This window comes from Brienomyrus brachyistius, unplaced genomic scaffold (assembly GCF_023856365.1).
Source record: "Brienomyrus brachyistius isolate T26 unplaced genomic scaffold, BBRACH_0.4 scaffold27, whole genome shotgun sequence".
NCBI classification, from domain to species: domain Eukaryota; kingdom Metazoa; phylum Chordata; class Actinopteri; order Osteoglossiformes; family Mormyridae; genus Brienomyrus; species Brienomyrus brachyistius.
The window spans coordinates 2,377,973-2,404,413 of record NW_026042306.1 but is presented as its reverse complement, the minus strand read 5'-3'; the positions used below and the strand labels follow the sequence as shown (position 1 = coordinate 2,404,413).

Below are 26,441 nucleotides of genomic sequence, written 5' to 3'. Positions count from 1 at the left end.
TTGTCACTAAATACTGAATTGTAAGGATGGTTTACACAGCATGTACAGTACTCACTGAGAAAAACACAACAAAACTCCAATCTGTTGTACTGAATATATTTTGAATGATGTTCATATTATTGTCATGGCATTTATATTTTGTTACATTTTTTACTCTAACAAAATGTTTAAGCGCATGGTGAAGATAAAATGTATGCTACAGGCATAAAGTAAGGGAGAAGTAGCAAGCAGGAAGTCAGTTCTTCTCTTGAAGAATGCTGCTTGTGCACTATTGACCTGTGGGACAAGAGAAACATCCTCAGTCCTGTTAAGCAGTAAGTAGTAAATCTTAACTGAATAATTTAATTATAAATAAGACATGCTAAATTAAAATAAAAAGTAATTTAATTTGGATTATACTGCTATTATTTGTCTGCAACGCTGTATTGAATAAGCAGTTGGAAGATGCATGGATGGGGGGTTGGATGATATTATAATCCACACATCATACTGAGACAATGCTTCACACATAGCTATGTTACTTGCTGTAACTAGACTCACCCTTAAGAAGGCGGAGTGTAAACAGAATGATCATAGGGGTGATCAGAGCCAGGAAGAAGAACGTCAGTCTCACAGGAAGCTCTGTGGGAAAAAGGCAGATTTGTATTGGATCATATGTTAATGCTTACAATGCTTTTCTCCCCTATCTAGATTAAGAAAGTATTTAAGATGTTTAACAAATATTAATCTGTACAAGTACACTGGAATGTTTCTTTTTGGATTTTCCATCATACTCTCCTTTGAAAAGCTTGGGGTCTAAGAGCGGAATCCAGCCATTCATCCAGCACCCCTGGAACAATTTGGGGGGTTACGGGTCATGGTTAAGGACCCAGAGGAGATGTGACTATCCTGCCGGGGTCAGCACTCAAACCAGTGACCTTCAGAGGTCTAACCTGCCAAGTAGCACACAGTGTTGCATTCAAAAATCATAGTAGGAGAAAGGCTGAGATACAAAATGCTGAGTTAGTGAGGGAACTGAAATGGTGAAGCACAACAGACAGTGAGTGTAGTAGCAGATGGTCGCTTTATCGTATAAGTAACCACTACAGACATGTCTGTATGCGGTACAGTATATTTACATTAATGCTTTTGTTACTATTTTATATTCCATTTATACATTGCCCACTAATGACATACCAAGCATATAAGTGAATATTTATTAATCACATGCTGATCTGTCATGTTTAACTTTGTCCTTCGGTTAATATATGGTCAGACTCAGATATATATATGGCCACCCATTTTTTTCTCAGCATTCGGTCTTGAAATCCTGTTCACAAAATATTATAAGTTGTTCTGATAAGGATTAGGACTTTACCTAAATGGCTTCAATTAATTATTTGAAAGCTCGTCATAACTGTTTTTTAATTAGCTGTATTTATGTGTCCTGACCCTTTGTTGGGAACGTCGGCCATCCTATTTTTCTTCTCAGATCCATGTTTCTTCCCCATATTTCTTGAAAGTGGCAACCCTAAGGCGGGCTGAGCCCCCTAAAGGTCAAGTCCTAAAATCACACCTAACACAAGCACACTCAGTGGCCACTTAATTAGGCACATCTACCTAGTACCTTGTACCTGGCAGTCCCCACCATGGTCTCCAGAACTACATCTACGGTGGACGAGTTATGCATTCAGAGTAGACTTTCTGCACACCACTGTGGCACTGAGCTGCTATTTCCCCACATTTTCCTGTTAGTTTTACTGACTCTGGTCTCAGAGTTCCCTCTTTCAGAAGGTGTTTTCTCCCACAGAACTCACTAGCTGTTTATTATTGGAATCCCACATATTGCAGTGTATGAAAATCCCAGGAAGGTAGCTGTTCCTGAGATGCAGGAGCCATTGCGTCTATCAGCAGTCACATCACATCAGTCACATCATATGCAAAATGGCTTAGATCACCCTTCTTAGTGTTGAAATGCCTCGCTGAACAGTGACTGAACCTCTTTACACAGTCTGTTCACTGCATATGTTTAGTTGTAGCCACATGATTTGGTGTTTCAGGGCAGGTTGGTTGCATTAAAGCGGTGTACCTAATAGTGAGGCTAGTGAGTCTGCATGCAGGCATGTGATAAGACATTACCTGCGGTAAGAGTTCTGTCTGCACCTAGAATAAGCAGAAACTGTTAGAAAAAGTGACTGAGGGTGTAAAGGGCGTTAATTATACATACTTATACATTTACAGATGACCCTTCAGCATCACGACTTTCCCCATCATGGTTTTGATGAATCACAGGGTTAGGAAAAGACATTAAATTTAATTTTCTGGAAGTTTTTAGGAGTTTTGAGAAAGCAGCAGATGACATACATAAAGTTTAGTAATTCATAAATGCATAAAATCTGCTTGGAGGATGCCCAGTGTGCTTATGGCAGCCTCTCATGTGATATGCCATCATGATTGCACTGATCTTGCAGTGATCTTTATATCTCATGTTTCTTGTATCTTGTTTCTTTGTATATTTTCACTTCCCTATATTTTCATTTTAACCCCCGTGATGTGGAAGAGTCGACTGTATTAAATTTTACCTGTTCATTGTTCCTTTTTTGCACATTACTTCATTACTCATTCAAAATATCCCTACCAGATATTTACTAGACTACTAGATTTCCTACCAGAGAATGTGATGGTGTAACTCTGTGAAACCTTCACTTCCCCCTTAGCAGTCAGCTGACATCCCCACTTCCTGTTGTTGTCTGTCCACTGAAGTTCAGTTGTCAGAGTGGAGTTGCAGGAGGACGTGTGTATCTGATATCTGGGATCTCCTTGCAAATCAGTGCCTTTGTCATTCACCCACTTCAAAGTCTGAGTATGAAATAGATAACTATTACACTGTCCAGGACCACGGTAGGTGTACAGAAGACACTGTAGAGTCATAGGGCTGCCAGGCTTCAAATCTGTCACTGGAACAACTGAGGAATGCAAACACATATATAGTCTTTAAATCAAATTTCCCCAATATTACATGTTTGCATTCATTCAACAAAAATTTCAAATGCATTTTATGCACATGGAATAACTGGAATGGAGTTCATTGGTCAGAAGAACATTTACATTCCAGGAAGGCTCTGATCCCTTTATGATTTGTATTAAGACATCATGATTTACTTCCACAGGTGCATGTCATTATGAACAACGTTATGGCTAACGGTGAAATTTATACCTGTGAAAACAGACAGGTAAACTGAAGTGTCATATTTTCTTTGCTCTCCATTGATAATCTGTCTGCAGGTGTAAGACCCAGCATCCGCAGTGCTGACATTATGAATGTGCAGAGAGCAGTTAGACCCCAGTTTTATTTTCTCATGTAAGTTTGAATCTTTCATATTTCCATCATTAACCAGTTTACTGTATTCCTCGATTTCACTACTAGCATGAATCCATGTGGTTGAGGAGCAGTCAGACTGAATGACATTGTCACACGGCAGAGTAGCAGTACCTCCCACCTGGGAGTATACAGCAATGGACTCCACACTGACACCTATATGAGAAAATGGAAACATTATTTACACTTTTTGGTAAGAATATTAATTTACTTTGTCAGGCAGATATTTATGAAAAAGGGAAACAGTGACTGATGCAGTGCAGATTGAAGCCCATGTGTGTGTTTGACAGCAGGCATGTTCTTCTGCATGTTCCTCTACTGCACATGCGCCTCTATGTGCTCCTCTACCTGCTGCTCTATGTCATGTTCCATGTGCTCATTGCTACAATGTCTACTATAGCTACGAATAGTAAAATATATACTAATAAAATGTTTGGTAGAGTAGCATCAAGAAATGTGAGATTAAGGACTTGAAAGGAAGCGTTTGGTGAACAAAAAGGGTTTTATGAACTAAATGGGAGGACAAACAAGACTGCGAGGTGTCCAAACAAGAAAACTAGTAAGGGGAAGAACATGGGCAGACAGGAGGAGCGACATCAAGGACTGGGCTGGGGCTGACGAGACAAACAGGTACGTAAATACAAAGGCTAATGAATGATTACAAGCAGCAGGCTTGGCACTGATGCTTTACAGCTTGAAGGTCATAGGATCCAGGCTGTTCACAGTGTACACATATTTATAAAATAAATTGTGTACTATAAAATAGTATTTTTCAACATTATTTACATTAAAAGGATATTCAGGTAATAATGTTATCCTTAAAACTTTGTCAGAACCCTTGTTAAAATGTAAAACATGGAAATAACGTTCCATTAATGTTATAATAAGAATGTTCTATACCAGCTTTGACAAGACAATACCTATATATGACATTGATTAAAGTTCTGGGGACATTCCCTGTTAACTGCATACTTACAGTACCCTCATTGAGGTTACACTGGTGTTTGTCACTGTTTGCCTTCATCAAAGTGAATTAAAGAGTAAACGCTATCAAAACCCTATCACACATTGCCTGTGGTTTGTCAAGCTCACTCATCACAATATTCTGTCCCCTCTGTTTCCATTGCACCTTTGCCAAATTAGTACTCCTGCACGGCCTCATTTATTTATAAAATAAGTATTTCTGACAAAATCAGACACACAATGTTTGGTTTTTAACTGTACATAGAGACAACCATCTGCCAATGTCTAGGTTTAAATATTCAAAAATTCTTAATATTTCAATCTCGTATCAACTGTATCAAATCAAATTAATTTTTTCCAGTGTTTACTGTCGCTTACCCATGGCAGGATATTCAATGATGAAGAGGAGCCCAACAAAAATATATTTCACTGCAGTCTTTATCTCTCCAGTTCTCATTTTCTTCCTTTGACAGAGTTCCTGTGAAGAATGACTTAGTATGTGTCAAATGGCTGGTTAAATACAAAAACTGAGGTGTTATTTCCGCAGTTAAGTTGTGGATTATACTGTAGGTGGAGTATAGGAAGATTTTACTGCTTCGAATATTTAAATACTTTGAGTAGTTAAAACATAGTAATTAAATTACATATAAAACCTTGGTGATATTTTATTAATGGTCAGTGCATTAGTTTTTGCTACACTGTGCTGCAGTAATTTTTTGAATATGACATGCTTGCTCATTCAAGATCACCAGCTTTTGATAAAATTAAAATAATAAATCCCAAGATTAAAATAATGAAGTGCATGAATCATAGTAGTAAATGTTGGTCAATTGGTGTGTAAGACGGTTTTAGCAGTAATCAGGCAATGTGCTGGATTAAAAAGAAACAAGCTCATATATATATATATATATATATATATATATATATATATATATATAGATAGATAGATAGATAGATAGATAGAGGGGGCGGCATGGTGTGGTTTCCTCCGGGTACTCCGGTTTCCCCCCACAGTCCAAAGACATGCTGAGGTTAATTGGAGTTGCTAAATTGCCTGTAGGTGTGCATGCGTGAGTGAATGGTGTGTGAGTGTGCCCTGTGATGGGCTGGCCCCCCATCCAGGGTTGTTCCCTGCCTCGTGCCCATTGATTCCGGGATAGGCTCCGGACCCCCCGCGACCCAGTACAATAAGCGGTTTGGAAATTGGATGGATGGATATATATATATATATGACTGAGAAAAATACAACACCATGCAAATAGGTTATATACTTGGTAAAGAGGGTACAAAGCCCCTGACTCAAATTTCATGCCTGCTTCCATGTATATAAATGTTAGGGCCCCACTGACCATGAGAACCACATCCTGACACTGATCTCACAGTTCCGTATTCATTCTGCTTCTTATGACCGCAGGCTCATACTTAGTGTCTTTTTTATACTTTAGAGCTCATGTTCCGCTATTTTAAATATTTCATGTTTATATTAAGTTTTGTAAAACTTCTGCAAACAAATTCAAATCACTTGGGAATTTTTTGAGGACAGAGCTGGGACTGAATCTGCACCACCAACATGCAGCGGGCAGGAGAACCAGGCAATATGCAAAGTATCTTCACACACTTTAAAGAGTAAATCATAAGGCCATTGCTGCCTGGCCCTCCCTTCACTAAGACACACACTGAACTGGCTTTATTCTCTCAATACAGTCAGTTACAGATGTTATAAGGCTTCGTCCTTGGACCTCACCACTCCTCAGATGCATCCATACCCTTCCTACATCACATCCCTAATCCCCTCCACTGCCACATCACACCTACAACCCACATTCCCAAGCGGAAAAATAATAACAATAAAATACCACAGAATATCAACTATTAAACTTGCAAATCACATACAAAATACAGTACCAGTAGGTACTTTCTAAGTACAAATACAAAGGTAATGTATATACAAAATGTCTCATGCCCATTGCTTCTGGGATAGACTCCGGTCTAAGTGTGAGTGGTTTGTGTGCCCTGCGATGGGTTGGTGCCCCGGCATCAGTTATTTCCTGCTTTTAGCAGATTTCTTCCAGCATATGCTCTGAACCTTTGTGATTCTGTACAAAAAATGGATGGATCACTGTACCCCTTCACTCAGGCTGCATTTACTGTACCCATTCCCTTCCAGCTTCCATCCAATCAGGAACTCTAAATACCTGGCATGGGTGTGTTGGGAACTGAGCAAGAACAAAAATATGGACTGGATCTGGGTGTCCCTAAGGACTGGGTTGTAAAACACTACTCCAAAGGAATACTCTGATTTGATCAAAGTCACTGTGAATCCCCCTTGCAGACTGCTTATTCCATAATCTTCCCACCAAATCAATAAACCTGTGTCTAGACCATGAGTGATTGTGAGCAACCAGGAAAAAAGTATGTAAGCATTGGTAGCTACAGAGGACCTAGACAATGGTCTGGGTTTCACTTTAACTCTGTTCTGCTTTTAACCAAAGCTACACCATTCAGTCTAGAATTTTTATAAAACCAACTGTAAATCATCTGAAAGCTGCATGAAAAACTTTATCATGTGGCAAAAGAAGCTTCACAATGCTCCTATCCATCACGATGCGATATATACACTGAACAAAAATATAAACGCAACACTTTTGTTTTTGCTCCCATTTTTCATGAGATGGACTTAAAGATCTAAAATGCATTCCAGATACACAATATTACCATTCCTCTCAAACATTTCTCACAAATCAGTCTAAATGTGTGATAGTGAGCACTTCTGCTTTGCTGAGATAATCCATCCCACCTCACAGGTGTGCCACATCAAGATGCTGATCTGACATCATGGGTAGTGCACAGGTGTACCTTATACTGCCCACAATAAAAGGCCACCCTGGAATGTGCAGTTTTGTCTCACAGCAAAATGCCACAGATGCCACAAGCATTGAGGGAGCGTGCAATTGGCATGCGGACAGCAGGAATGTCAACCAGATCTGTTGCTCGTGCATTGAATGTTCATTTCTCAACCATAAGCCGTCTCCAAAGGCGTTTCAGAGAATATGGCAGTACATCCAACCGGCCTCACAACCGCAGACCACGTGTAACCACACCAGCCCAGGACCTCCACATCCAGCAGGTTCACCTCCAAGATCGTCTGAGACCAGCCACTCAGACAGCTGCTGAAACAATTGGTTTGCATAACCAAACACTTTCTGCACAAACTGTCAGAAACCGTCTCAGGGAAGCTCAACTGCATGCTCGTCGTCCTCATCGGGGTCTTGACCTGACTCCAGCTCGTCGCCGTAACAGACTTGAGTGGGCAAATGCGCACATTCGATGGCGTCTGGCACGTTGGAGAGGTGTTCTCTTCACGGATGAATCTCGGTTTGCATTGTTCAGGGCAGATGGCAGACAGCGTGTGTGGCGTCGTGTGGGTGAGCGCTTTGCTGATGTCAATGTTGTGGATCGAGTGGCCCATGGTGGTGGTGGGGTTATGGTATGGGCAGGCATCTGTTATGGACGAAGAACACGGGTGCATTTTATTGATGGCATTTTGAATGCACAGAGATACCGTGATGAGATCCTGAGGCCCATTGTTGTGCCATACATCCATGAACATCACCTCAGGTTTCAGCAAGATAATGCATGGCCCCATGTTGCAAGGATCTGTACACAGTTCTTGGAAGCTGAAAATGTCCCAGTTCTTGCATGGCCAGCATACTCACCGGACATGTCACCCGTTGAGCATGTTTGGGATGTGCTTGACCGGCGTATACGACAGCGTGTACCAGTTCCCACTAATATCCAACAACTTCGCACAGCCATTGAAGAGGAGTGGACCAACATTCCACAGGCCACAATTGACAATCTGATAAACTCTATGCGAAGAAGATGTGTTGCATTGCATGAGGCAAATGGTGGTCACACCAGATACTGACCGGTTCTGAGTCCCCAGACCCCCAATAAAGCAAAAAACTGCACATTCCAGGGTGGCCTTTTATTGTGGGCAGTATAAGGTACACCTGTGCACTACCCATGATGTCAGATCAGCATCTTGATGTGGCACACCTGTGAGGTGGGATGGATTATCTCAGCAAAGCAGAAGTGCTCACTATCACACATTTAGACTGATTTGTGAGAAATGTTTGAGAGAAATGGTAATATTGTGTATCTGGAATGAATTGTAGATCTTTAAGTCCATCTCATGAAAAATGGGAGCAGAAACAAGAGTGTTGCGTTTATATTTTTGTTCAGTGTATATATATATATGGAATTATGGAAATAAATCAACTTTTCCATGATATTCAAATTTTTTGGAAAGGGTCTGTGTATATATATATATATATATATATATATATATACACAGACCCTTTCCAAAAAATTTGAATATCATGGAAAAGTTGATTTATTTCCATAATTCCATTTAAAACATTAAACTTTCTTAGTTTATAGATTCAAGGCCCACAACGATTTCAAGTACTTAGTTGTTTATTTGTACATAATTTGAGCTTCCAGCTCATAAAACCCATGAAAACAGGAATTCAGAAAATTAGAATACTGTGAAGACATCAGCCCAAATTTTACAGGGCATGAATGATTTAAACTGAGTGTCACACACAACTCATCTACTAACCTCACTGCACTGCACCTGCACACGTTTCCCCAGGTGTCATTAAATCGCTTCACTTTGGTTCAATTGTCTCAGTTAGGTTCAATATGGGGAAGACTGCAGACTTGATAACTGGCCAGGAGAGCATCATTGATACCCTCCATAGGATGGGTAAGCCACAAAAGTTCATAGCTAAGGAGGCTCGCTGTTCACAGAGTGCTGTGTCCAAGCATATCAATGGTCACAGTTTCAAATACCACCACATTCAGATGCATCCGGGAGATGGGCTACAACTGTCGGGTTCCTCGGATCAAACCACTTCTGAGCCTCAGCCAACGTCGGAAGCATCTCAACTGGGCCAAGGAGAAGAAGGACTGGACTGTTGGCCAGTGGTCCAAGGTCCTCTTTCCCGATGAAAGTAAAGTGTGCCTTTCATTTAGGAATCAAGGTCCAAGGGTTTGGAGGAAATTGGGTGAGGAACAGAACCCAAGTTGCCTGAGGTCCAGTGTGAAATATCCACAGTCGGTCATGATTTGGGGTGCAATGTGCGGTGCAGGTGTTGGTAAACTCTGCTTTCTTAAATCCAAGGTCATCGCAATAGCCTACCAGAATGTTTTAGAGGACTTCATGATTTCCTCTGCTGAGGATCTGTATGGAGATGCAGATTTCATCTTCCAGCAGGCCCTGGCCCCTGCCCATACCTCCAGAAGCACCAAAACCTGGTTTAATGGCCATGCCATCAATAGTGCTTGACTGGTCAGGCAACTCGCCGTACCTAAACCGCATTGAGAATCTATGGGGTATTATCAAGAGGAAAATGAGGTCCACCAGACCCAAAAACAAAGAAGAGCTGACAGCAAGCATCAAGAAAATCTGGGCTTCCATAACTTCCAGGCAATGCCACAGGCTGATTGCCTCAGTGCCACGGCACATCGAGGCAGTGATTAAGGCAAAGGGATTCCCAACCAAGTATTGAAGAGTGACATATCGTTTTGAAAGTACCATATTTTATTGATTTGATGTGATCCTAATTTCTTTCTTTTTTTCTGCAAAAACCGAGAAGTAAATGGTGATGTCTTCACAGTATTCAAATTTTTTGAATTCCTGTTTTCGTGGGTTTTATGAGCTGGAAGCCCAAATTATGTACAAATAAACAACTAAGTACTTTAAATCATTTAAGTTGTGTATGAAAGTTTAATGTTTTGAATGGAATTATGGAAATAATTCAACTTTTCCATGATACTGTATTCAAATTTTTTGGAAAGGGTCTGTATATATATATATACACTACTCACAATAAGTTAGGGATATTGTAATGTACATGAGTGCTTCTCCAATTTGCTCTGAATATTAATGAAATATGTAAAAGTTCCCTTTGATGTTACTAATAATGTAGAGAAGAAACAGCATTGAAATTAACTTAATATTTATTACCCCAAAAATTTTGACAATAACAGGGACAGCCCCAAATAACAAAAATTGGCAATGTCAGTAGCGGGTGTTTCCTCCATTTTCCGCAATGACAGCTTGACAGCGGCGTCTCATGCTCCTCACTAGCCTCATGATGTTGTCTTCAGGCGATGCGTTCCACTCTTCCACAAGTGCTACACGCAGTTCTGCCAGGTCACGTGGGGGTGGGGTACGATCATCCAGTCTCTGCTTCAATTGGTCCCAGACGTGCTCTATGGTGTTCAGGTCAGGGGACATTGATGGCCATACCATATGAGGCACTCCAACTTCCTGAGGTCGAGCCGTGACAATTCTGCAACGATGTGGCAGAGCAATAACATCCATAAACAGAAAGTTGGGGGTGTGCTGGTGGAATTGGGGGATGATGATGGGTTCAATGATGTCTCTGAGGTAAGAACGTGCAGTGACTGAGCCATGGACAATAACCAAATCTGTTTTGCGGTGACTGGTGATGCCTACCCAGACCTCCTCCACCAAAGCAAACCCTGGGGACCATGTTGACCTCAGCGTATCGCTCACCTCGCCGTCTCCAGCAACGCTGACAGCCATCATTTCTGTGCAAGGTGACCCGACACTCATCAGTGAACAGGACGGTAGACCACTGCTGCATTGTCCAGGTCACATGGTCTTGTGCCCACTGCAAACGTTCACGGCGGTGTCTTGGTGTCAGTTGAGTCACCTGCAACGGTCGTCTGGCATTCAAGCCAAAGCGGTGGAGTCGGTTGCGAATGGTTTGTCTGGAAACCGTAGTACCCCGCACATCTCGTAAACAGGCCTGCAGCTGTGTGGCAGTTACATAACGATGTCTGAGTGCAGTGGTCCTTAGGTACTGGTCATCGTTGCGGTCTGTCACTCGTGGGGCTCCACTCCCGGGTCTGTCCTGAACTCTGCCAGTAGTTCTGTGTCTTGATGCAAGTCTGCTGATAACACTTTGAGACACACCAAGTTCACGAGCAACATCTGACTGCCTGCTACTGATCTGAAGGCGCCATGGCCAGGTGGCGCTGGTCGTCCGTTAAATGACGTTGTGTGTTCATGGCTGTTTGACTGATGAACTTGGAATGACTTGCTGAAAATACCAGCTTTTTATCCCCACAGACTGTTGAAATTGATGCCACATTGAGAAAGGTTGTGTTGTGGCATTGGCCCCAATAAGGCACACCAGTACACAATGAGACCATTACATGGAAAACACAAAATGATGTGTGTCTATCATCCCAATACAATTGCCTCCCTATCCCAAAAATGTCTGAAGTGTAACAAACACCGTATGCATGACATCCACTGAGTCTCTCACAATATCCCTAACTTATTGTGAGTAGTGTATATATATATTGCCTATGGGCAATTCAGCAACTCCAATTAGCCTCAGTATGTTTTTGGACTGTGGGGGGAAACCGGAGTACCCGGAAGAAACCCCATGACGACATGGGGAGAACATACAAACTCCATTATTATTATTATTATTATTATTATTATTATTATTATTATTATTATTATTATTATTATTATTATTATCGGTTAAGGACATCAGCATCCGTACGGCTCTGATCTGATCTGCATACGTCCCTCAGCAAATCTAACTAATGCAGGAATGTATTGCTTAAATATGCTTATAGACAAACTTCATGTATTTTGAATGTCTGACATTTCACGAGTTTGCATTTTAGTTACATCTCATCTTGTTAACAAAAAGAAATATACATTTTATCACAGCATTATTATCAAAGATCTATTTTTAGCTTGTCAACGTCTCACCTTATGCCCAAAGCCATGCCCTGACTGGGACCAAAAACTGGCCTGGACCCACCAGACCCTGCAGTCATTAACACCTTGCCCTTTTCCCTCCATCCCTGTTCGACCCAGGGACATAAAAAAAAAAACCATTCGAGGGGAAAATTCTGAACTCTGTGCCTCTGTTCCCGCACACTATTCACTGCAGCTAACCTTCCAGCCTCAATGACTGTGTAGTAACCGGTGGTGAAAAGCGTACAGAAAATTTGTACTGAAGTACAGATACTGTTACATTGCTGAAATAATACTCAAATACAAGTAAAAGTACTAGTTTTAAAAAAGTAGTTAAGTAAAAGTGCAAAGTACTTTTCTCAAAAACTAGTATATTTATTAAATTTTATATATTTAATAAATTATCAATTATCAATCACTGAATCAAATCAGAGAACCATATAGAAAATAGCTACTTCAATGATTTTTACATCACTGATGAAGTTTATGAATGGATCAAATTCAGGAAATTTGTGTTCTAAACAAATAAACATTTAACAGGAGTTTTGTCTGTAGTATGAACTTTTCCCAGCACACTACACACAACAGGGCAAGGGCCTTAAGTTAAGTTCAGTTTCAGCCAAAGCTGATTTTCAAAGTTTACGGAATCTATCTGGCTGCATTTGGATGTGAATAGTACAGCTAAAGAGCTGTTTGCATGCAGCTGATGCAAGCAGAGCAGTGTTGAGCTTAACAGACAGCTTCTTGATGGTTGGGAAGGAGTGAAGCAGTTCCATGCTGTCTGAGGCACATGCAAGGTGACCATCAAGCTCAACAGGATTTGCAACATTCTGGAGAGTGGTCTGGAGAAGAAATCGTCGTCATCAAATGACGTGTGCTCACTCTCATGCTCTATGGTTTCAAGATGTTGTTTCAGATGTGTCAAGGCTGTCATTGGAACACAATTTAAAATTTTCTGTGAACATTTTTAAATATCCACAGTTAAATTACATAAATCACAATAAATGATACTGTAATATTTTGAATAGCTCAGAACTTGGGAAAGGGCTGCAGCATCATCTGTCCAAAACCCTTCTGTAGGCCATTTTGCAGAGTGATATGCAGGTCTTGCTTGATGTGTCCAGCCTGTTAAGTTTGGATAGAAGTGGTATAGGTGCTGGACTTTGACTGTAGAATGTCTGAAGCTTTTACCAGTGGCTTCATAATGACAAAATACTCCTGGAGGAATGCAACTTCTGCAGGACTAAACCTGCAAGATAAAGCATGTGTATAACATAAACAACTAAGCCAATCATAACTTTAATAGGGAGAGACTGCATAGTTAATATTTAATGTTACTCTCATTTTCACCTTGAATTAGTCACATACACTCCTCATGGAATCTTCCCCTTCATGTCAATGATGTGTATTATTCTTTCAATGGCAAGATAGGTTGAAATCCACCATGTTGTACTGGGACGAATGATCTGTAGCTGACACTTGTCCTCTACCACTTCACTAGCCAGATGAGATCACCACAAATGCCCTGGCATTCTGCAAAGGTTGCATGAAAAAGCTTTTTGTAGGTGTCATTCATGCACTCTGCAAGAGCAGCATTTGCTGTTGCCGCAGGATTTAACAGGTGACATGCACATGTCAGGGTAGCTGATATTCCATACCAGAGTCTTCATCAAAGATTATACTTGCATCATGATATTCACTATGGTTACTCCCATCAAGAGCATCCAAGTCTGCTTCATCCTCATCTACCCGCATTATTCTGTGGCCCAAAAACATGGAAAGCTTTGATAAAGTTGGATCCACTATCAGTCGTTGACCTTACAACTTTGTCTCTAATCTTGTATTGGCAATGGACATCATCAAGGCACTAGCAATCATGTCAAATGTGTACTGTATGACCCTCTCAATATTTTGCAAGCTTGTGCTGTAGATCTTCTTTCCAAGGACTCTTCTTCTATCCAAGGGCAAGTGACACTAAGTGACACCAACTTTTCTGATGAGCTGACCAACAATCAGTAGTGGTTGCAACGAATTTGGCTTTAGCTAATTCTGTAGTTATAGTTGTCTTTATGTCATCAGCTGCGTCACAGATTCTGGTATGAACAGTGGACCTGGAGATGACTTTGGTTTGAGGTTGCAATGTGGTAATTAATTCTTTAAAAACTGGCTCTTCAACCACTGCAAATGGTTGTATACCTTCACATATGAAATTGATGATGAGCTTGTCAACAGTTGCTTGAGGGACATGTTTGCTTGCAGCTGCCAACATCACATCTGGTAACTTGTTTACTTCCTGAGAGCTTGTTTGGTGTGGCTGTGATCTTCCGTTGATGACTAGCTGATGTCACAACGATGTCATAGTACTGATCAATCAGCACCGCAGATGGCAAACAAAGTTTGCACTGCTTCAACATGCTATCTCCATTCCTCCCTCTGTACATGAACAACTCCTTTAGGCGCGGCCAGAGCCTCTCATGCTCCGGTATTTCTTGGTCATTTTTACTGTTTTGAATGTTGCTGTCTTCCATGAAGTTTCTCAAAACCTTCAGTACTTAAATTACTCTGAGCTCTTTCACTGTGCGATTATGATCAAAACCTACTGCGTTCAAATATCAGGGTTCATTGTTCCATTTGGCACTGGATACCACTATTGGCCACCAAAATGGCAGTCAAAAAGTTTGAATATTAATTAAAATCGTTGCCATATTTGGGAACGAATTGTGATTCTAAAAGTTATGAAATAGATTTGTTACTTTAAATTGTACTTAAGTACAGTAAAATTATACTCATAAAAGTACAAATACACGGAAAAAAAACTACTTATTTACAGTAGCGTGAGTAGTTGTACAGTAATTTGTTACTTCCACCCCTGGTAGTAACAGAAATAAATGAGCAGGGCAATTCAAATTAAATCATCAGTATAACAATTAGTGTACAGGCCCATCTCTGAGGAACCTAAACCTAACACAGAAATCATTGTGCCTGCGACTTCTTGGTCATTGATTCGAAAAAACATCATTTGATGCACTCAGATACATCATCAGTGATGTTTTCCCGTGTTATTGGGTGTTTCGGGTCTCAAAACATCAGACTCCCTGTCCTGCGGGACCCAGCCAGGGTTGATCAGACCCCGACTTGTGTCAGAGTAACACCCCTCCATGGCTCGCTCTTCCTCAGCCCCAACCATCTCGAGGTTCTCTCAGCTGCCTTGGTGCTGTTCCTAATAGCATTTTTAATTAATTTATTTTTAATTGGATATGAAAATCATTTCAGGGGCCATAAAGAATACAGTAATGCCATTGGTTTAATAAAGTCATAAAGGGTTCCCAGCGGGAGGACAGAGAATGGGGCTGAGGTGGGGGTGAACACTCCGCAGAAGACAATCATTGGTAGAATTGAAGACATTTTCATAAGTGAAGATGGAACCAGTTTATTTATTTGCAAAGTTATGAATTGAAATATGTGAACTGATAATATGGGACAAGAAAGAAAGAATAAAGGATGATCAGCAATAGCTATCAGACTGGCCCACGTGACAAAGGTTGTTTACATAAGAACATAAGAACTATACAAACGAGAGGAGGCCATTCGGCCCATCAAGCTCGCTTGGGGAGAACTAAACTAATAGCTCAGAGTCGTTAAAATCTTATCTAGCTCTGATTTAAAGGAACCCAAGGATTCAGCTTGCACTACATTATCAGGAAGGCTATTCCATACTCTGACTACACGCTGTGTAAAGAAGTGCTTCCTTAAATCCAGCTTGAAATGTTCTCCCGCTAATTTCCACCTATGGCCACGAGTTCGTCTATTTAAACTAATGCTGAAGTAACTATTTGGTTGAACAGCATCCAAACCTGTTAGAATCTTATATACCTGGATCATGTCCCCCCTCAATCTCCTTTGCTTGAGACTGAACAGATTTAGCTCAAGTAACCGTTCCTCGTATGACATTCCTCTAAGACCAGGAATCATTTTTGTGGCCCTACGCTGCACCTTTTCTAAGGCCACAATGTCCTTTTTAAGATATGGTGACCAAACCTGCACACAATATTCTAGGTGAGGTCTCACCAAGGAATTGTATAATCTTAGCATTACCTCCCTTGACTTAAACTCCACACACCTGGAGATATACCCCAACATCCTATTGGCCTTTTTTATTGCTTCCCCACACTGGCGAGAATGGGACATGGAAGCATCAACATACACACCAAGGTCTTTCTCATGATCAGCTACCTTTATTTCAGTGACACCCATGAAATACCTGTACTTTATATTTCTGCTCCCTAGATGGAGTACCTTACATTTATCGACGTTAAATTTCATCTGCCAGGTATAGGCCCAGTTACTAATTAAATCAAGATCCCGCTGTAGCTGCTGAGCCACTAATTCAGTATCTGCTACACCACCCACCTTGGTGTCATCTGCAAATTTCACCAGTTTACTGTATATATTGGTATCCATATCATTTATGTAAATTAGGAACAATAGTGGTCCTAAAATCGAACCCTGCGGTACCCCACTATGAACGCAAGCCCACTGTGACATTGTGCCTCTTATAACTACTCGCTGTTTCCTATCTGTTAACCAGTTATCAATCCAGGTCGCTACGGTACCTAAAATACCAGTCGCTTTGAGTTTAAGTAGGAGCCTCTTGTGGGGGACAACATCAAAAGCCTTTTGGAAATCTAAGTAGATGACATCATAGGCCTTCTTATCATCAACTTCCTGAGTAGCTTCCTCAAAAAACTCCAACAGATTTGTTAAACAGGATCTACCTCTCCTAAATCCATGCTGGCTATCCCGCAAAATGTTATTGGAGTCCAGGTAATCTATCATTTTCTCTTTGATTAAAGCCTCCATAACTTTACCAGTTATACAAGTTAGACTGATTGGCCTATAGTTAGACAAATTACTTCTATCCCCTTTTTTGAAAATAGGCGTTATGAAGGCGTGCTTCCAATCAGAAGGTACCACACCTTCAGATAAGGATTTTTGAAACAGTAAAGTTAAGGGTCGGCAAATAATATCCCTCATCTCTTTTAACACTATAGGTAAGATGCCATCAGGGCCCTGTGATTTATTTATTTTGAGCTTAGCTAGGCTTTGCAAAACATCTGCTTCAGTTATATATATATTAGCTATAGACAATGCTGGATAGGTAATAACTGGTAAATTACTAAGGTCCTCAACAGTGAATACCCGTGCAAAACTATCATTGAACTCATTTGCTATATCAATGTCGTTTACTATTATAAGACCCTTACTATCCTGCAGATTAGTAATTTCAGGTTTTAGAGCTCTTTTAGAGTTAAAATACTGGAAGAAACTTTTAACGTCATCCTTAGCTTCCAATGCAACCATCCTTTCGACATTTCTTTTAGCTCGTCTAATATCATTTTTTAACTCAGCCTGTAGACTTAGATATTCCTGCTTAATTCTGTCATCATCAGTTATTTTCCATTGCTGGAACAAAGCCCTTTTCCTCCTTACTTTATGCTTTATTTCCCTAGTAAACCACCTAGGTTGCAATTTCCTAGATTTATTCTTGCTGGAAACAGGTATGAAGTCCTCTTGCACTTGCAATAATGTGCTTTTAAAAAATTCCCAGGCCTCTTCAACAGTTTTGTTATTTAACTCCATCCAGTTCACAGTTTCTAGTTTTAGTCTCATACACTTAAAGTCAGCCTTCCTAACATTATATATTTTTGATTTGGACTTAGCTCTTCGAACACTAAACTTAACCTCAAATTTGACCATGTTATGATTGCTACTGTCAAGTGGTTCTAAAACGTCTAATTTACCAATCCTGTCCTGGTTATTAGAGAGAACAAGATCAAGAATGGCATCTCCCCTGGTAGGGGTGTTAACAAATTGAGTAAAAAAACAATCCTGTACTAATTCCACCATTTCCAGTTCATTTTCTGAAGAGCCAGTGACAATGTCCCACTGCATTCCTGGTAGATTAAAATCACCCATAACTACCACATCATTTTTATTGCTCATAGTCCTAATCTCACTGTATAACAATCTGCTTTCCTCAGCAGCTATATTAGGTGTTCTGTAACAAACACCGACAATTAGGCTATTTGAGTTTTTAGCATCTAATTTTACCCATATTGCTTCCGTAGTTTTATTTATATCAGTAAGTTCCCTTGCCTGCAAGTTTTCCTTTACATATACTGCAACACCACCTCCCTTTTTTCCTATACGATCCTTACGGAACAACATGTAACCATCCATATTATATTCTTGTCCATCCTTTTCACTCAACCACGTTTCAGTTATTCCTATAATATCATAAGAGTCCGATGAGATAAAAGCCTCTAAATCATGAATTTTATTCCTAATACTTCTGGCGTTTAAATACAGACAACAAAGGGTAGGCCTATTACGGTGCCCACTTACAATATGATTATTTGGGGCTTTCCGTTTCCCCCCACTGACATAGTTAACTAACCTCCCTGCCCCCCCAGTCCCTAGTTTAAACATTCCTCAACGACTCTACACATACGCCTCCCCAATACACTGGTTCCCCTCTGGTTCAGGTGCAACCCATCCGGCTTGAACAGGTCCCACCTGTTCCAGAAGGTCCTCCAATGCCCCATAAACCTAAACCCCTCTTTCCTACACCATCCTTTTAGCCACGCATTTAATTTCCTTATCTCAGCTAACTTAGCCTGACTTGCACATGGCACGGGGAGTATTTCAGAGAATACCACCGTGGACGTTCTGCTTCTAAGCTTATTGGCGACTTCTATAAATTTATCCTGCAGAACAGCCCTTCTACCCTTGCCTATGTCGTTGGTGCCAACATGCACCACGACAACTGGATCCACCCCAGCTGGGGCCAAAAGCTTATCCACACGATCTGGAAGGTCTCCTACCTGGGCACCAGGCAGGCAAGACACCGTACGGGACCCTCTATCACGCGTGCACACATAACTGTCTACTCCCCTAATAATGGAATCCCCCACTACCACAACCTCCCTCTTCCTGGGGGGAGGGGGCTCCTCAGTGCCCAAGGGCCCACCTGCCTCCCCAGTCCGTTCCGGCTCTAAAGCTGGAAGAACCTGAAACCTGTTCGACACAGTCACCTCAGGTGATGCCGCCTCTGCAACGTGTGTACGCCCTTTCCTGCGTCTACGACCTACGGTCACCCAGCTCTCTCGACCTCTCTGCTCTTCATTCTCCCCCCTCCCGGCTAGTGGCATACACACCTTCTCCCTAAAAGGCGTATTAACTTGCTCCTCTAACTCACTGTTGCATTGGATGAGAGCCAGTTGCTCCTCAAGGTCGCGAACCTTGACCATGAGCGAGTCCACTAGCTTACATCGCTCGCAGATGAAGTCCGACTGGACACTAACGTCCAGAAGGGCAAACATGTTGCAAACGCCACACTGAGCCGGCCCCATAATTAACTAACTCACTATGACCCCGTACTCCCAGCCCAGTAAATTTATATAGCGTATTTAACTTTAAAGATTAATTAGCGTACCGTTAAATGCAATAAAGTGCCGAGTACACTAAAATAAGTTACTTGGGTTGAAACGGAACTTAATTATTATTTTTATTTAAAATTTTAAATCCGATAAATTTACTACTACTTACCAAAAGAACTTCTGCCTGAACCAAGTATGAACTAAAAACAAAACGAAATCGAAATTGCTCTTGGGAGGTCGAAAAACCACAAAACCCCCCTCACAGCAGGCTACTGCCGGAGCGGGGAAAAAAGTGGAAAATGTCCTCCCGGCCCCGACTGGCGACCGAGCAAAGCTCAGGAGCAACTGTCCTTTTCTGGCGCTGAGTAACGTTACCGACGTTAGATATTATTAGCTATTTCGCCCCGCCGGTGTTTTTTATGGAGTTAAACGCGAACAGAAAACGCAGCTCACTGCCCGTAACAATCGCGCTGTTAATAAACAGACAGGACAGACAAGCACTCACGCCGACCAAAATAAGAACAATAAATAGAAATAACACAGCCACCCACTAAACAATTAAAGCACACAAACACTCAGAAAATACGTTCCAAACACCCCAAAAACAATCACAAACAATCCCAAAACAATCACCGCAGCTCAACACCACTCTCTCGCAGTATCCCAGCAATCTCTCGCAGCAATCCCAGGATGCCTCCTGCAATCCCCCAGGGTTTGTTTAAATCCCATGGACCTTACAAGCAATAAGAGGATTATGGAGGGTTGGGGGGGTCAGATGGGAGGAGTGGACCACATTGGGAGGATACAGAGGATAGAGACACCAGTGCTGCCTTTCTCAGCCTGCGAGGGACTAACTGCACCATATTCCTGAATGAATTTTAGAATGATTGTCAGTAACACAATACACACCCCAACAGAGGACATGGAATTAAAGTTATTTTAAAATATCTCCTCATACAGGTAAGAAGTCTGTCAGTATAAAGTTTAAAAGATTCCATTCAGTATGGTCAGCTAAAGACAATATATGCTTTCTAATTATTTTGCACTGTCTACAATCTATATGCACTGTCCTGCGCCTACTGTTTATTTCTACTCAGGGGCACCTAAACGGAGGGAAAATTAGGATGATTCCAAGGGTGCTGGAGTGACAGGGGCCCAATACGATATGATTTCATGGGGCCCAAAGTCTCTTTGCAAAGCTGTTTGCCCTGCGTCCTCGATGTGTATTTTTTTGTATCCAGTATTTATTGTTCAATGTTTTTGTTCTACTGCTTTTTTTTGTTCTTGATATCTGATGCACTGCAGAAACACTATTTATTTTAGTATGTGAAATGACAATAAAATGTCTTGACTATACTGTAAGTCTATTTTTATAACAATCCACTTCAAGTGAGACTCCAGTACATTTGAAATAGAAAAAAAAAACATACGTTACATCTTCAGCATCTTATTTACCTGCATGATCTATCAACAAAACTGTTTATTGTTGTTTTGCTGTTGTTCTTTTTAAACTGTATTCACTTCTCTGTTATTCACACGGTCTTAATACATAGGATTGAGGCCGTACTGCAGTATTTCAAGGTTCTCTTGGTTAAGACGCTTACGTGGACTTTCCATCCTGGCTTCTCCCTCACCACTCTCTTTCCCTTAGCTGATTATAGCACCCATACGCTTCCTCTTTCAGTCCATCCCTCTTTCATGTGCCCCACCCCCCTCCAAAATATCAAAAGGCAGGAACAAAAAATTAAGAAAACAAGATGGCGGTCCTGAAAGTGACTTTCACCAAAACCAAGCGGGATAAGCTAGCCCAGATGCTGTGGATCCTGAACTGGGTGTCTGTGGTGACAGGCATGATTTTGCTCAGCCTTGGCTTCTTCCTGAAGGTGGAGATCCAGCGGCGTCAGGAGCTCATGTCTAACCGTGAGGTGTACTCTGTGCCTAACATGCTGATTGCTGTGGGCCTCATCGCCTGTGCCATCAACTTCCTGGGTGGTAAGATCTGCTACGATTGTGTGGACACCACCAAGTTCCTGCGCTGGAAGCTGCTGATGCTCCCCTACATTATCTGCACCTTTTTCTTCACCTTCTGCCTCCTGGCGGGAGCATTCATGTGCTATGCTATGCGCCATGAGCTGGAGGAGTCACTGTCTATAGGGCTGCAGGATGCCATGCGTTTCTACAAGGACACAGACACACCTGGCCGCTGTTTCCTCAAACGGACTGTGGACCTTCTCCAAATCCATTTCCAATGCTGTGGCAATGATGGCTTCCATGACTGGTTCCATATACAGTGGATCAGCAATCGGTACCTGGACATGTCCCGTGGAGAAGTGGCAGAGTAAGTGAGGGTTCTCATGGGACTTATCTCCAAATTCCATGTGCTTGCTATTTTAAAACCCAGATATGTCATTCACTGTAGGTCATTTCCGCCTGATTGTTACATTACTGTTATTCAATAATATCCATGGAAAGTGGTAACTCTACATATTATATGTTCCAGCACTGAACAAACGTTATGCCAGGTGGCACTTAATGCATTGTGGTTCCAGTCATAGTTAGCTATGTTGTGCCATGATATCATTCCCTGTGCTGGTACCTTTGGTTCAATGGACTATATGCTCATTCTGGAGGAGGGGTGGCCAACATTACCCAGATAGGGCTGTTGTGTATGGCTGAACAACTCTCCCACCTGGGTTTGAGCAGCTGACCTAAAAGTTATCCCAAAAACCTGCATACACACTGGCTCTTCACGGAAAACATTGGCCTCTCCTGTTCTAGAATATTGTTTATTGTAAAATGCTTGCTGCTATAATAAAGGTTTATAAAGCTTATTCTGACATGGTAGAGTGGTGTGTGATTTAGAGAGTCAGGATTCTATGTCTGTTGTCAGAAGGCTGTGGGCTCAAATCCCAGAGTTGGCAGAAAGACTTCACCATTAGACCCTTGTGCAAGACCCTTAACCCCATTTTGCTCCTGGGACTGTGTAACCTTACTTTCACAAAAAAATAATAAAATAGTATGTTGCGTTTGGTAAAATCATATACTATATAGACAACATGTAGCTAGCATCCTTAACCTGATGGAATAATGTTAAGTACCATGCATTGGATCTATGTCCATCATACTAGCCGACTGAGGAGCAACGTGGAGGGAAAGTACCTGACTGACGGAGTGCCTTTTAGCTGCTGCAACCCCAGCTCTCCGCGGCCTTGTATCCAGCACCAGGTGACTAACAACTCAGCCCACTATAACTACAACTACCAAGCAGAGGAGCTGAACCTGTGGCCACAGGGCTGCCGGCAGGCTTTGCTGGAGTACTACACCCACATCATGCAGTCCATCGGCCTCACCGTGCTCCTCATCTGGCTCTTTGAGGTGAGGGACATGCTGTCTGTGCTGTTGCAGTGATTATCTAGAAAACTCTGGATCACCATATCACTGTTTCTATACGTAGGTGATTTTTCAAATTCTGTAATAAATGCAGAAAGACAAAAATTCTTCAAAAAGTCATGCAGCATACACCCCAAGCCATCCACAAAGGAGAGTAATGGAGTGTCTCATCGCATGACCCGGCCACCTAACGGTAGAAAATATTGTGAGTTTGACCAGAAAGTGAAGGAAAAGTGGCCAATGAGAGCTCAGCATATATGTGGGACCTCCTTCAGGACAGCTGGAAAAGCATCCCAGGGGGTCACCTTATGAAACTGGTGCAGAGGACAAAGTATGATCACCCAGTCCTTGGAACAATTGGGGTTAAGGGTCTCACTTAAGGGCCTAATGGTGGGATCACTCTGCTGACCATGAGATTTGGACTACAGAGTCCCAACCCACAGAGCTGCACCCCAACCCCCCAACAAATATTTTTTTTTCTTGTTTAATACTATTTTGGTTAGTGTATAATTCCATATACAGCTCTGGAAAAAATTAAGAGATCGCTCAATAATTTTTTATTTATTTATTTTAATCTGTGTTTTTAATCCTGATTTAATCCTAGTTTTGCTGGAACAAGACTACACTGCAGGGCAGACTTCTTCCAGGCTCAGCAGTACCAAAGAACAAGGTGAAACACAAGACACTGGGAACAACCATAAACCATTTAGAGGGCAAAAGCAACTTTCTAATGGCGAATATGACTGTCGACTTATCCATCAGTTTCTCATGAATCGGAGGATGACATCAAGTGACCTTCAAAAGGAATGGGAAACATTAAGTGCAGGTGTGACGTGCACTGTCAGTACAGATGCACATCCATATATTGAGAAATGAATGAAACAAAATATTGTGCAGTGGTCTCTTAACTTCTTCCAGAGCTGTATATTATGTTATAGTTTTCATGTCTTTATGATTATTCTAAAATGTAGAGAAAAGTACAAATAAACCTTTCTATGGATCGGGGTGTCCAGGCTATTGAGTGGTACTATATGCAGTCATGAAGAGAAATCAGTTGCATTTGGGTTCACTTTTGGCCTTTGAGTCTCCTTAAACATTTAATGTTAACTATTATTTAATGTTAAAGATATAAGAGCTAAATATTTTTCAAGAATTTCGACTGAATGGGCAAATTAATTAGGTTAATTTAACTGCCACATAACGTACCTTAAATGCATATGTGGCAATAGCAATATTTCACCTGTGAACTTCTATAGGGAGGCATAACATTAATCAAGGGCATCAAATTTGATGTTTGCATCATTCTAATAGTCATGTAAGCAGAAGAACATGAGGATAGACCAGTGTAGCTAAAATAAGTTTTTGTGGATTACTCGCAACTAATATGTATTTTATTACCAAACAATTATACATTTTTAGTCCATTAAGCAGCATCGTGTTATTCTGTTCTGTGAGCATCTCACAGGAGTAATACCACACCTTTCCTATGCTGGGTTAATGTGCCAAATAAGGCTGATCTCCAGGAAAAGTCCAGCACCATATGCTCGTGTGTTAAGATTGTTTCATTACTCCATATTACGAGTATCTCTCACTGGTCATGCCAGTCTTTTGGTTACTTAATCCACCAGCCAACATTAGTGAAGACTTCATGGGTTGGAAGGTATACTGATTTCTGATACTCTATTTAACTCTGAATTGTTTTAAAGAATAATTGCCTATTGTCGTAATATCATGTCTATTTGTTGCAACTTGTGTCAACAAAAATTTCCACCGGCCTTGATCATTTGTCAGTAAAGATTCTGATTTGCTTTGATTTGTTTACATTTAAAAAAATCATCAAATACTATCTTACAGGCATGGATAATAAAAGCATTTTTCCAGTGTAGGATAAAATGAATGGTAGAGTCTATGATGATGGCACTCAAATAAGGATGCACCTAGAGTACAGTATCTCTGTTTGGGGCAATTACTAATTTGAAGACCTGTCCATTAACAGATTGAATGATTGTGAGCACGGCTCGCATCCACAACGATCAAGCTCAGTGAAAACAGTCAACACTTGCATATTGTAGGGCCTGGGGTTAGGGATGCAGGCCCCCCACAATATGGAAAAACCACATAACATTTTTTGGTGCCCTTGGTGAGCAAAGTGTGTGTGCAAGTGGAGCACGGCGAAAAGTTAGAGATTTAAATTCACTGCAAGTTCTGCCCCAAAAAAATTGCCATTTAATATCTTATGCCAACACCGTGATCTATTGAAAGCACAATGTCACAATGCAGAAGGATTGGCTTTATTTTAGAGCAAAATATTTTAGGTTCTCTACTCTGACATGCTGTGATCCCTTCCTGCAGCTCTCTGTATTGACAGGGGTTCGCTACCTGCAGACATCCATGGAGAATGTGCTGAGGCAGGGCGACCCTGACTCCGAATCTGACGGCTGGCTCCTGGAGAACAGCTTTGCTGAGACTGCTAGCTACAACTTCAACATCATCAAGAACCTGGGGAAATGCTATCAGGTGGACGATGATCCCAACATTGACTTCCAGAGTCCTACCCAGCCTGGGCCTGACAACGTGCATCCCAAACCCATCGCTTTTGCCACCTGATCTCCTTATGGATCTCTGGGAACTCTTTTTTTTATCACAGAGGTATCTGGGAAAAGGTGATTCAAGAAGGAGAAATCAAGACACATTCGTACTTAAAAGGATGGGGAATAATATTATTTTTGTGTCTTGTCTTGTGCCATATGCAAACTTGTTTAACAGTGAAGTCATTAAAAAGATAATTTTGCTGTGCTCCACTTGCACACACACTTTGCTCACCAAAAAAATGTTATATGGTTTTTCCAGATTGTGGGCGGCCTGCATCCCTAACCCCAAGCCCTACAATGTGGCAGTGTTGACTGTTTTCACTGAGCTTGATCCACCAATTTCATCAAAGATTTTTGTTAAATGTGTTCTTGAGAAAGGTTATAAGAAAGTATTAAGGATAGTCTACATCAGATTCATCAGATGGTTAATGCCCTGTCAATCCCCATTAAAGGGCATGAGACTGCAGTGCTATGTAAAGACACAGAAATTAAGAAGGGTTGGGAGAGAAGTTAAGAATGTCCAAATAAAGTGTGTGCAGATTTTGTTCTTACTCAAGAACAAATTCTAAATAAGAAAACAATGATGAATGCATGAATCTTTGTGAAAACTTTTCAGGTGAATGAGGCCCATTATCTTTGAAACATGTTTTACCCAACTTCACATATACCCTACGGGGAAAAAGACTACAGTGGTAATGTTCTCCTGTAGTAGCTAATGTGTATTCCAATGTGCATACTGTGCTTAAATCTTAATATAATAATCTAGGCAACAGATTCAAGGTATGCTAACATACTGCCAGCCACTAATACTGCCTATAACTATATTTATTTCCAATTTTAATGCTCAAAAAAGATGCATAACAAATATACATGGTGTATAGTTA

The 26,441-nt window shown here is 41.2% G+C and overlaps 1 protein-coding gene across 1 annotated transcript; it reads left to right on the top strand.

Moving 5' to 3' along the window:
* Nucleotides 1-21,333: 21,333 nt before the first annotated feature.
* Nucleotides 21,334-25,573, top strand: LOC125720830 (photoreceptor outer segment membrane glycoprotein 2-like). The gene is made up of 3 exons (XM_048996692.1): nucleotides 21,334-21,914; nucleotides 22,705-22,951; nucleotides 25,319-25,573. Exons 1-3 carry the CDS (start codon nucleotides 21,334-21,336, stop codon nucleotides 25,571-25,573), a joined length of 1,083 nt encoding a protein of 360 aa, XP_048852649.1.
* Nucleotides 25,574-26,441: the final 868 nt, after the last annotated feature.

Coding starts and splice junctions, on each gene's coding strand:
- LOC125720830 (XM_048996692.1), top strand. CDS start 21,334: ATGGCGGTCCTGAAAGTGACTTTCACCAAAACCAAGCGGGATAAGCTA. Junction 21,915..22,704: donor TCCCGTGGAGAAGTGGCAGA/GTAAGTGAGGGT, acceptor CCATCATACTAG/CCGACTGAGGAGCAACGTGG. Junction 22,952..25,318: donor TCCTCATCTGGCTCTTTGAG/GTGAGGGACATG, acceptor CCCTTCCTGCAG/CTCTCTGTATTGACAGGGGT.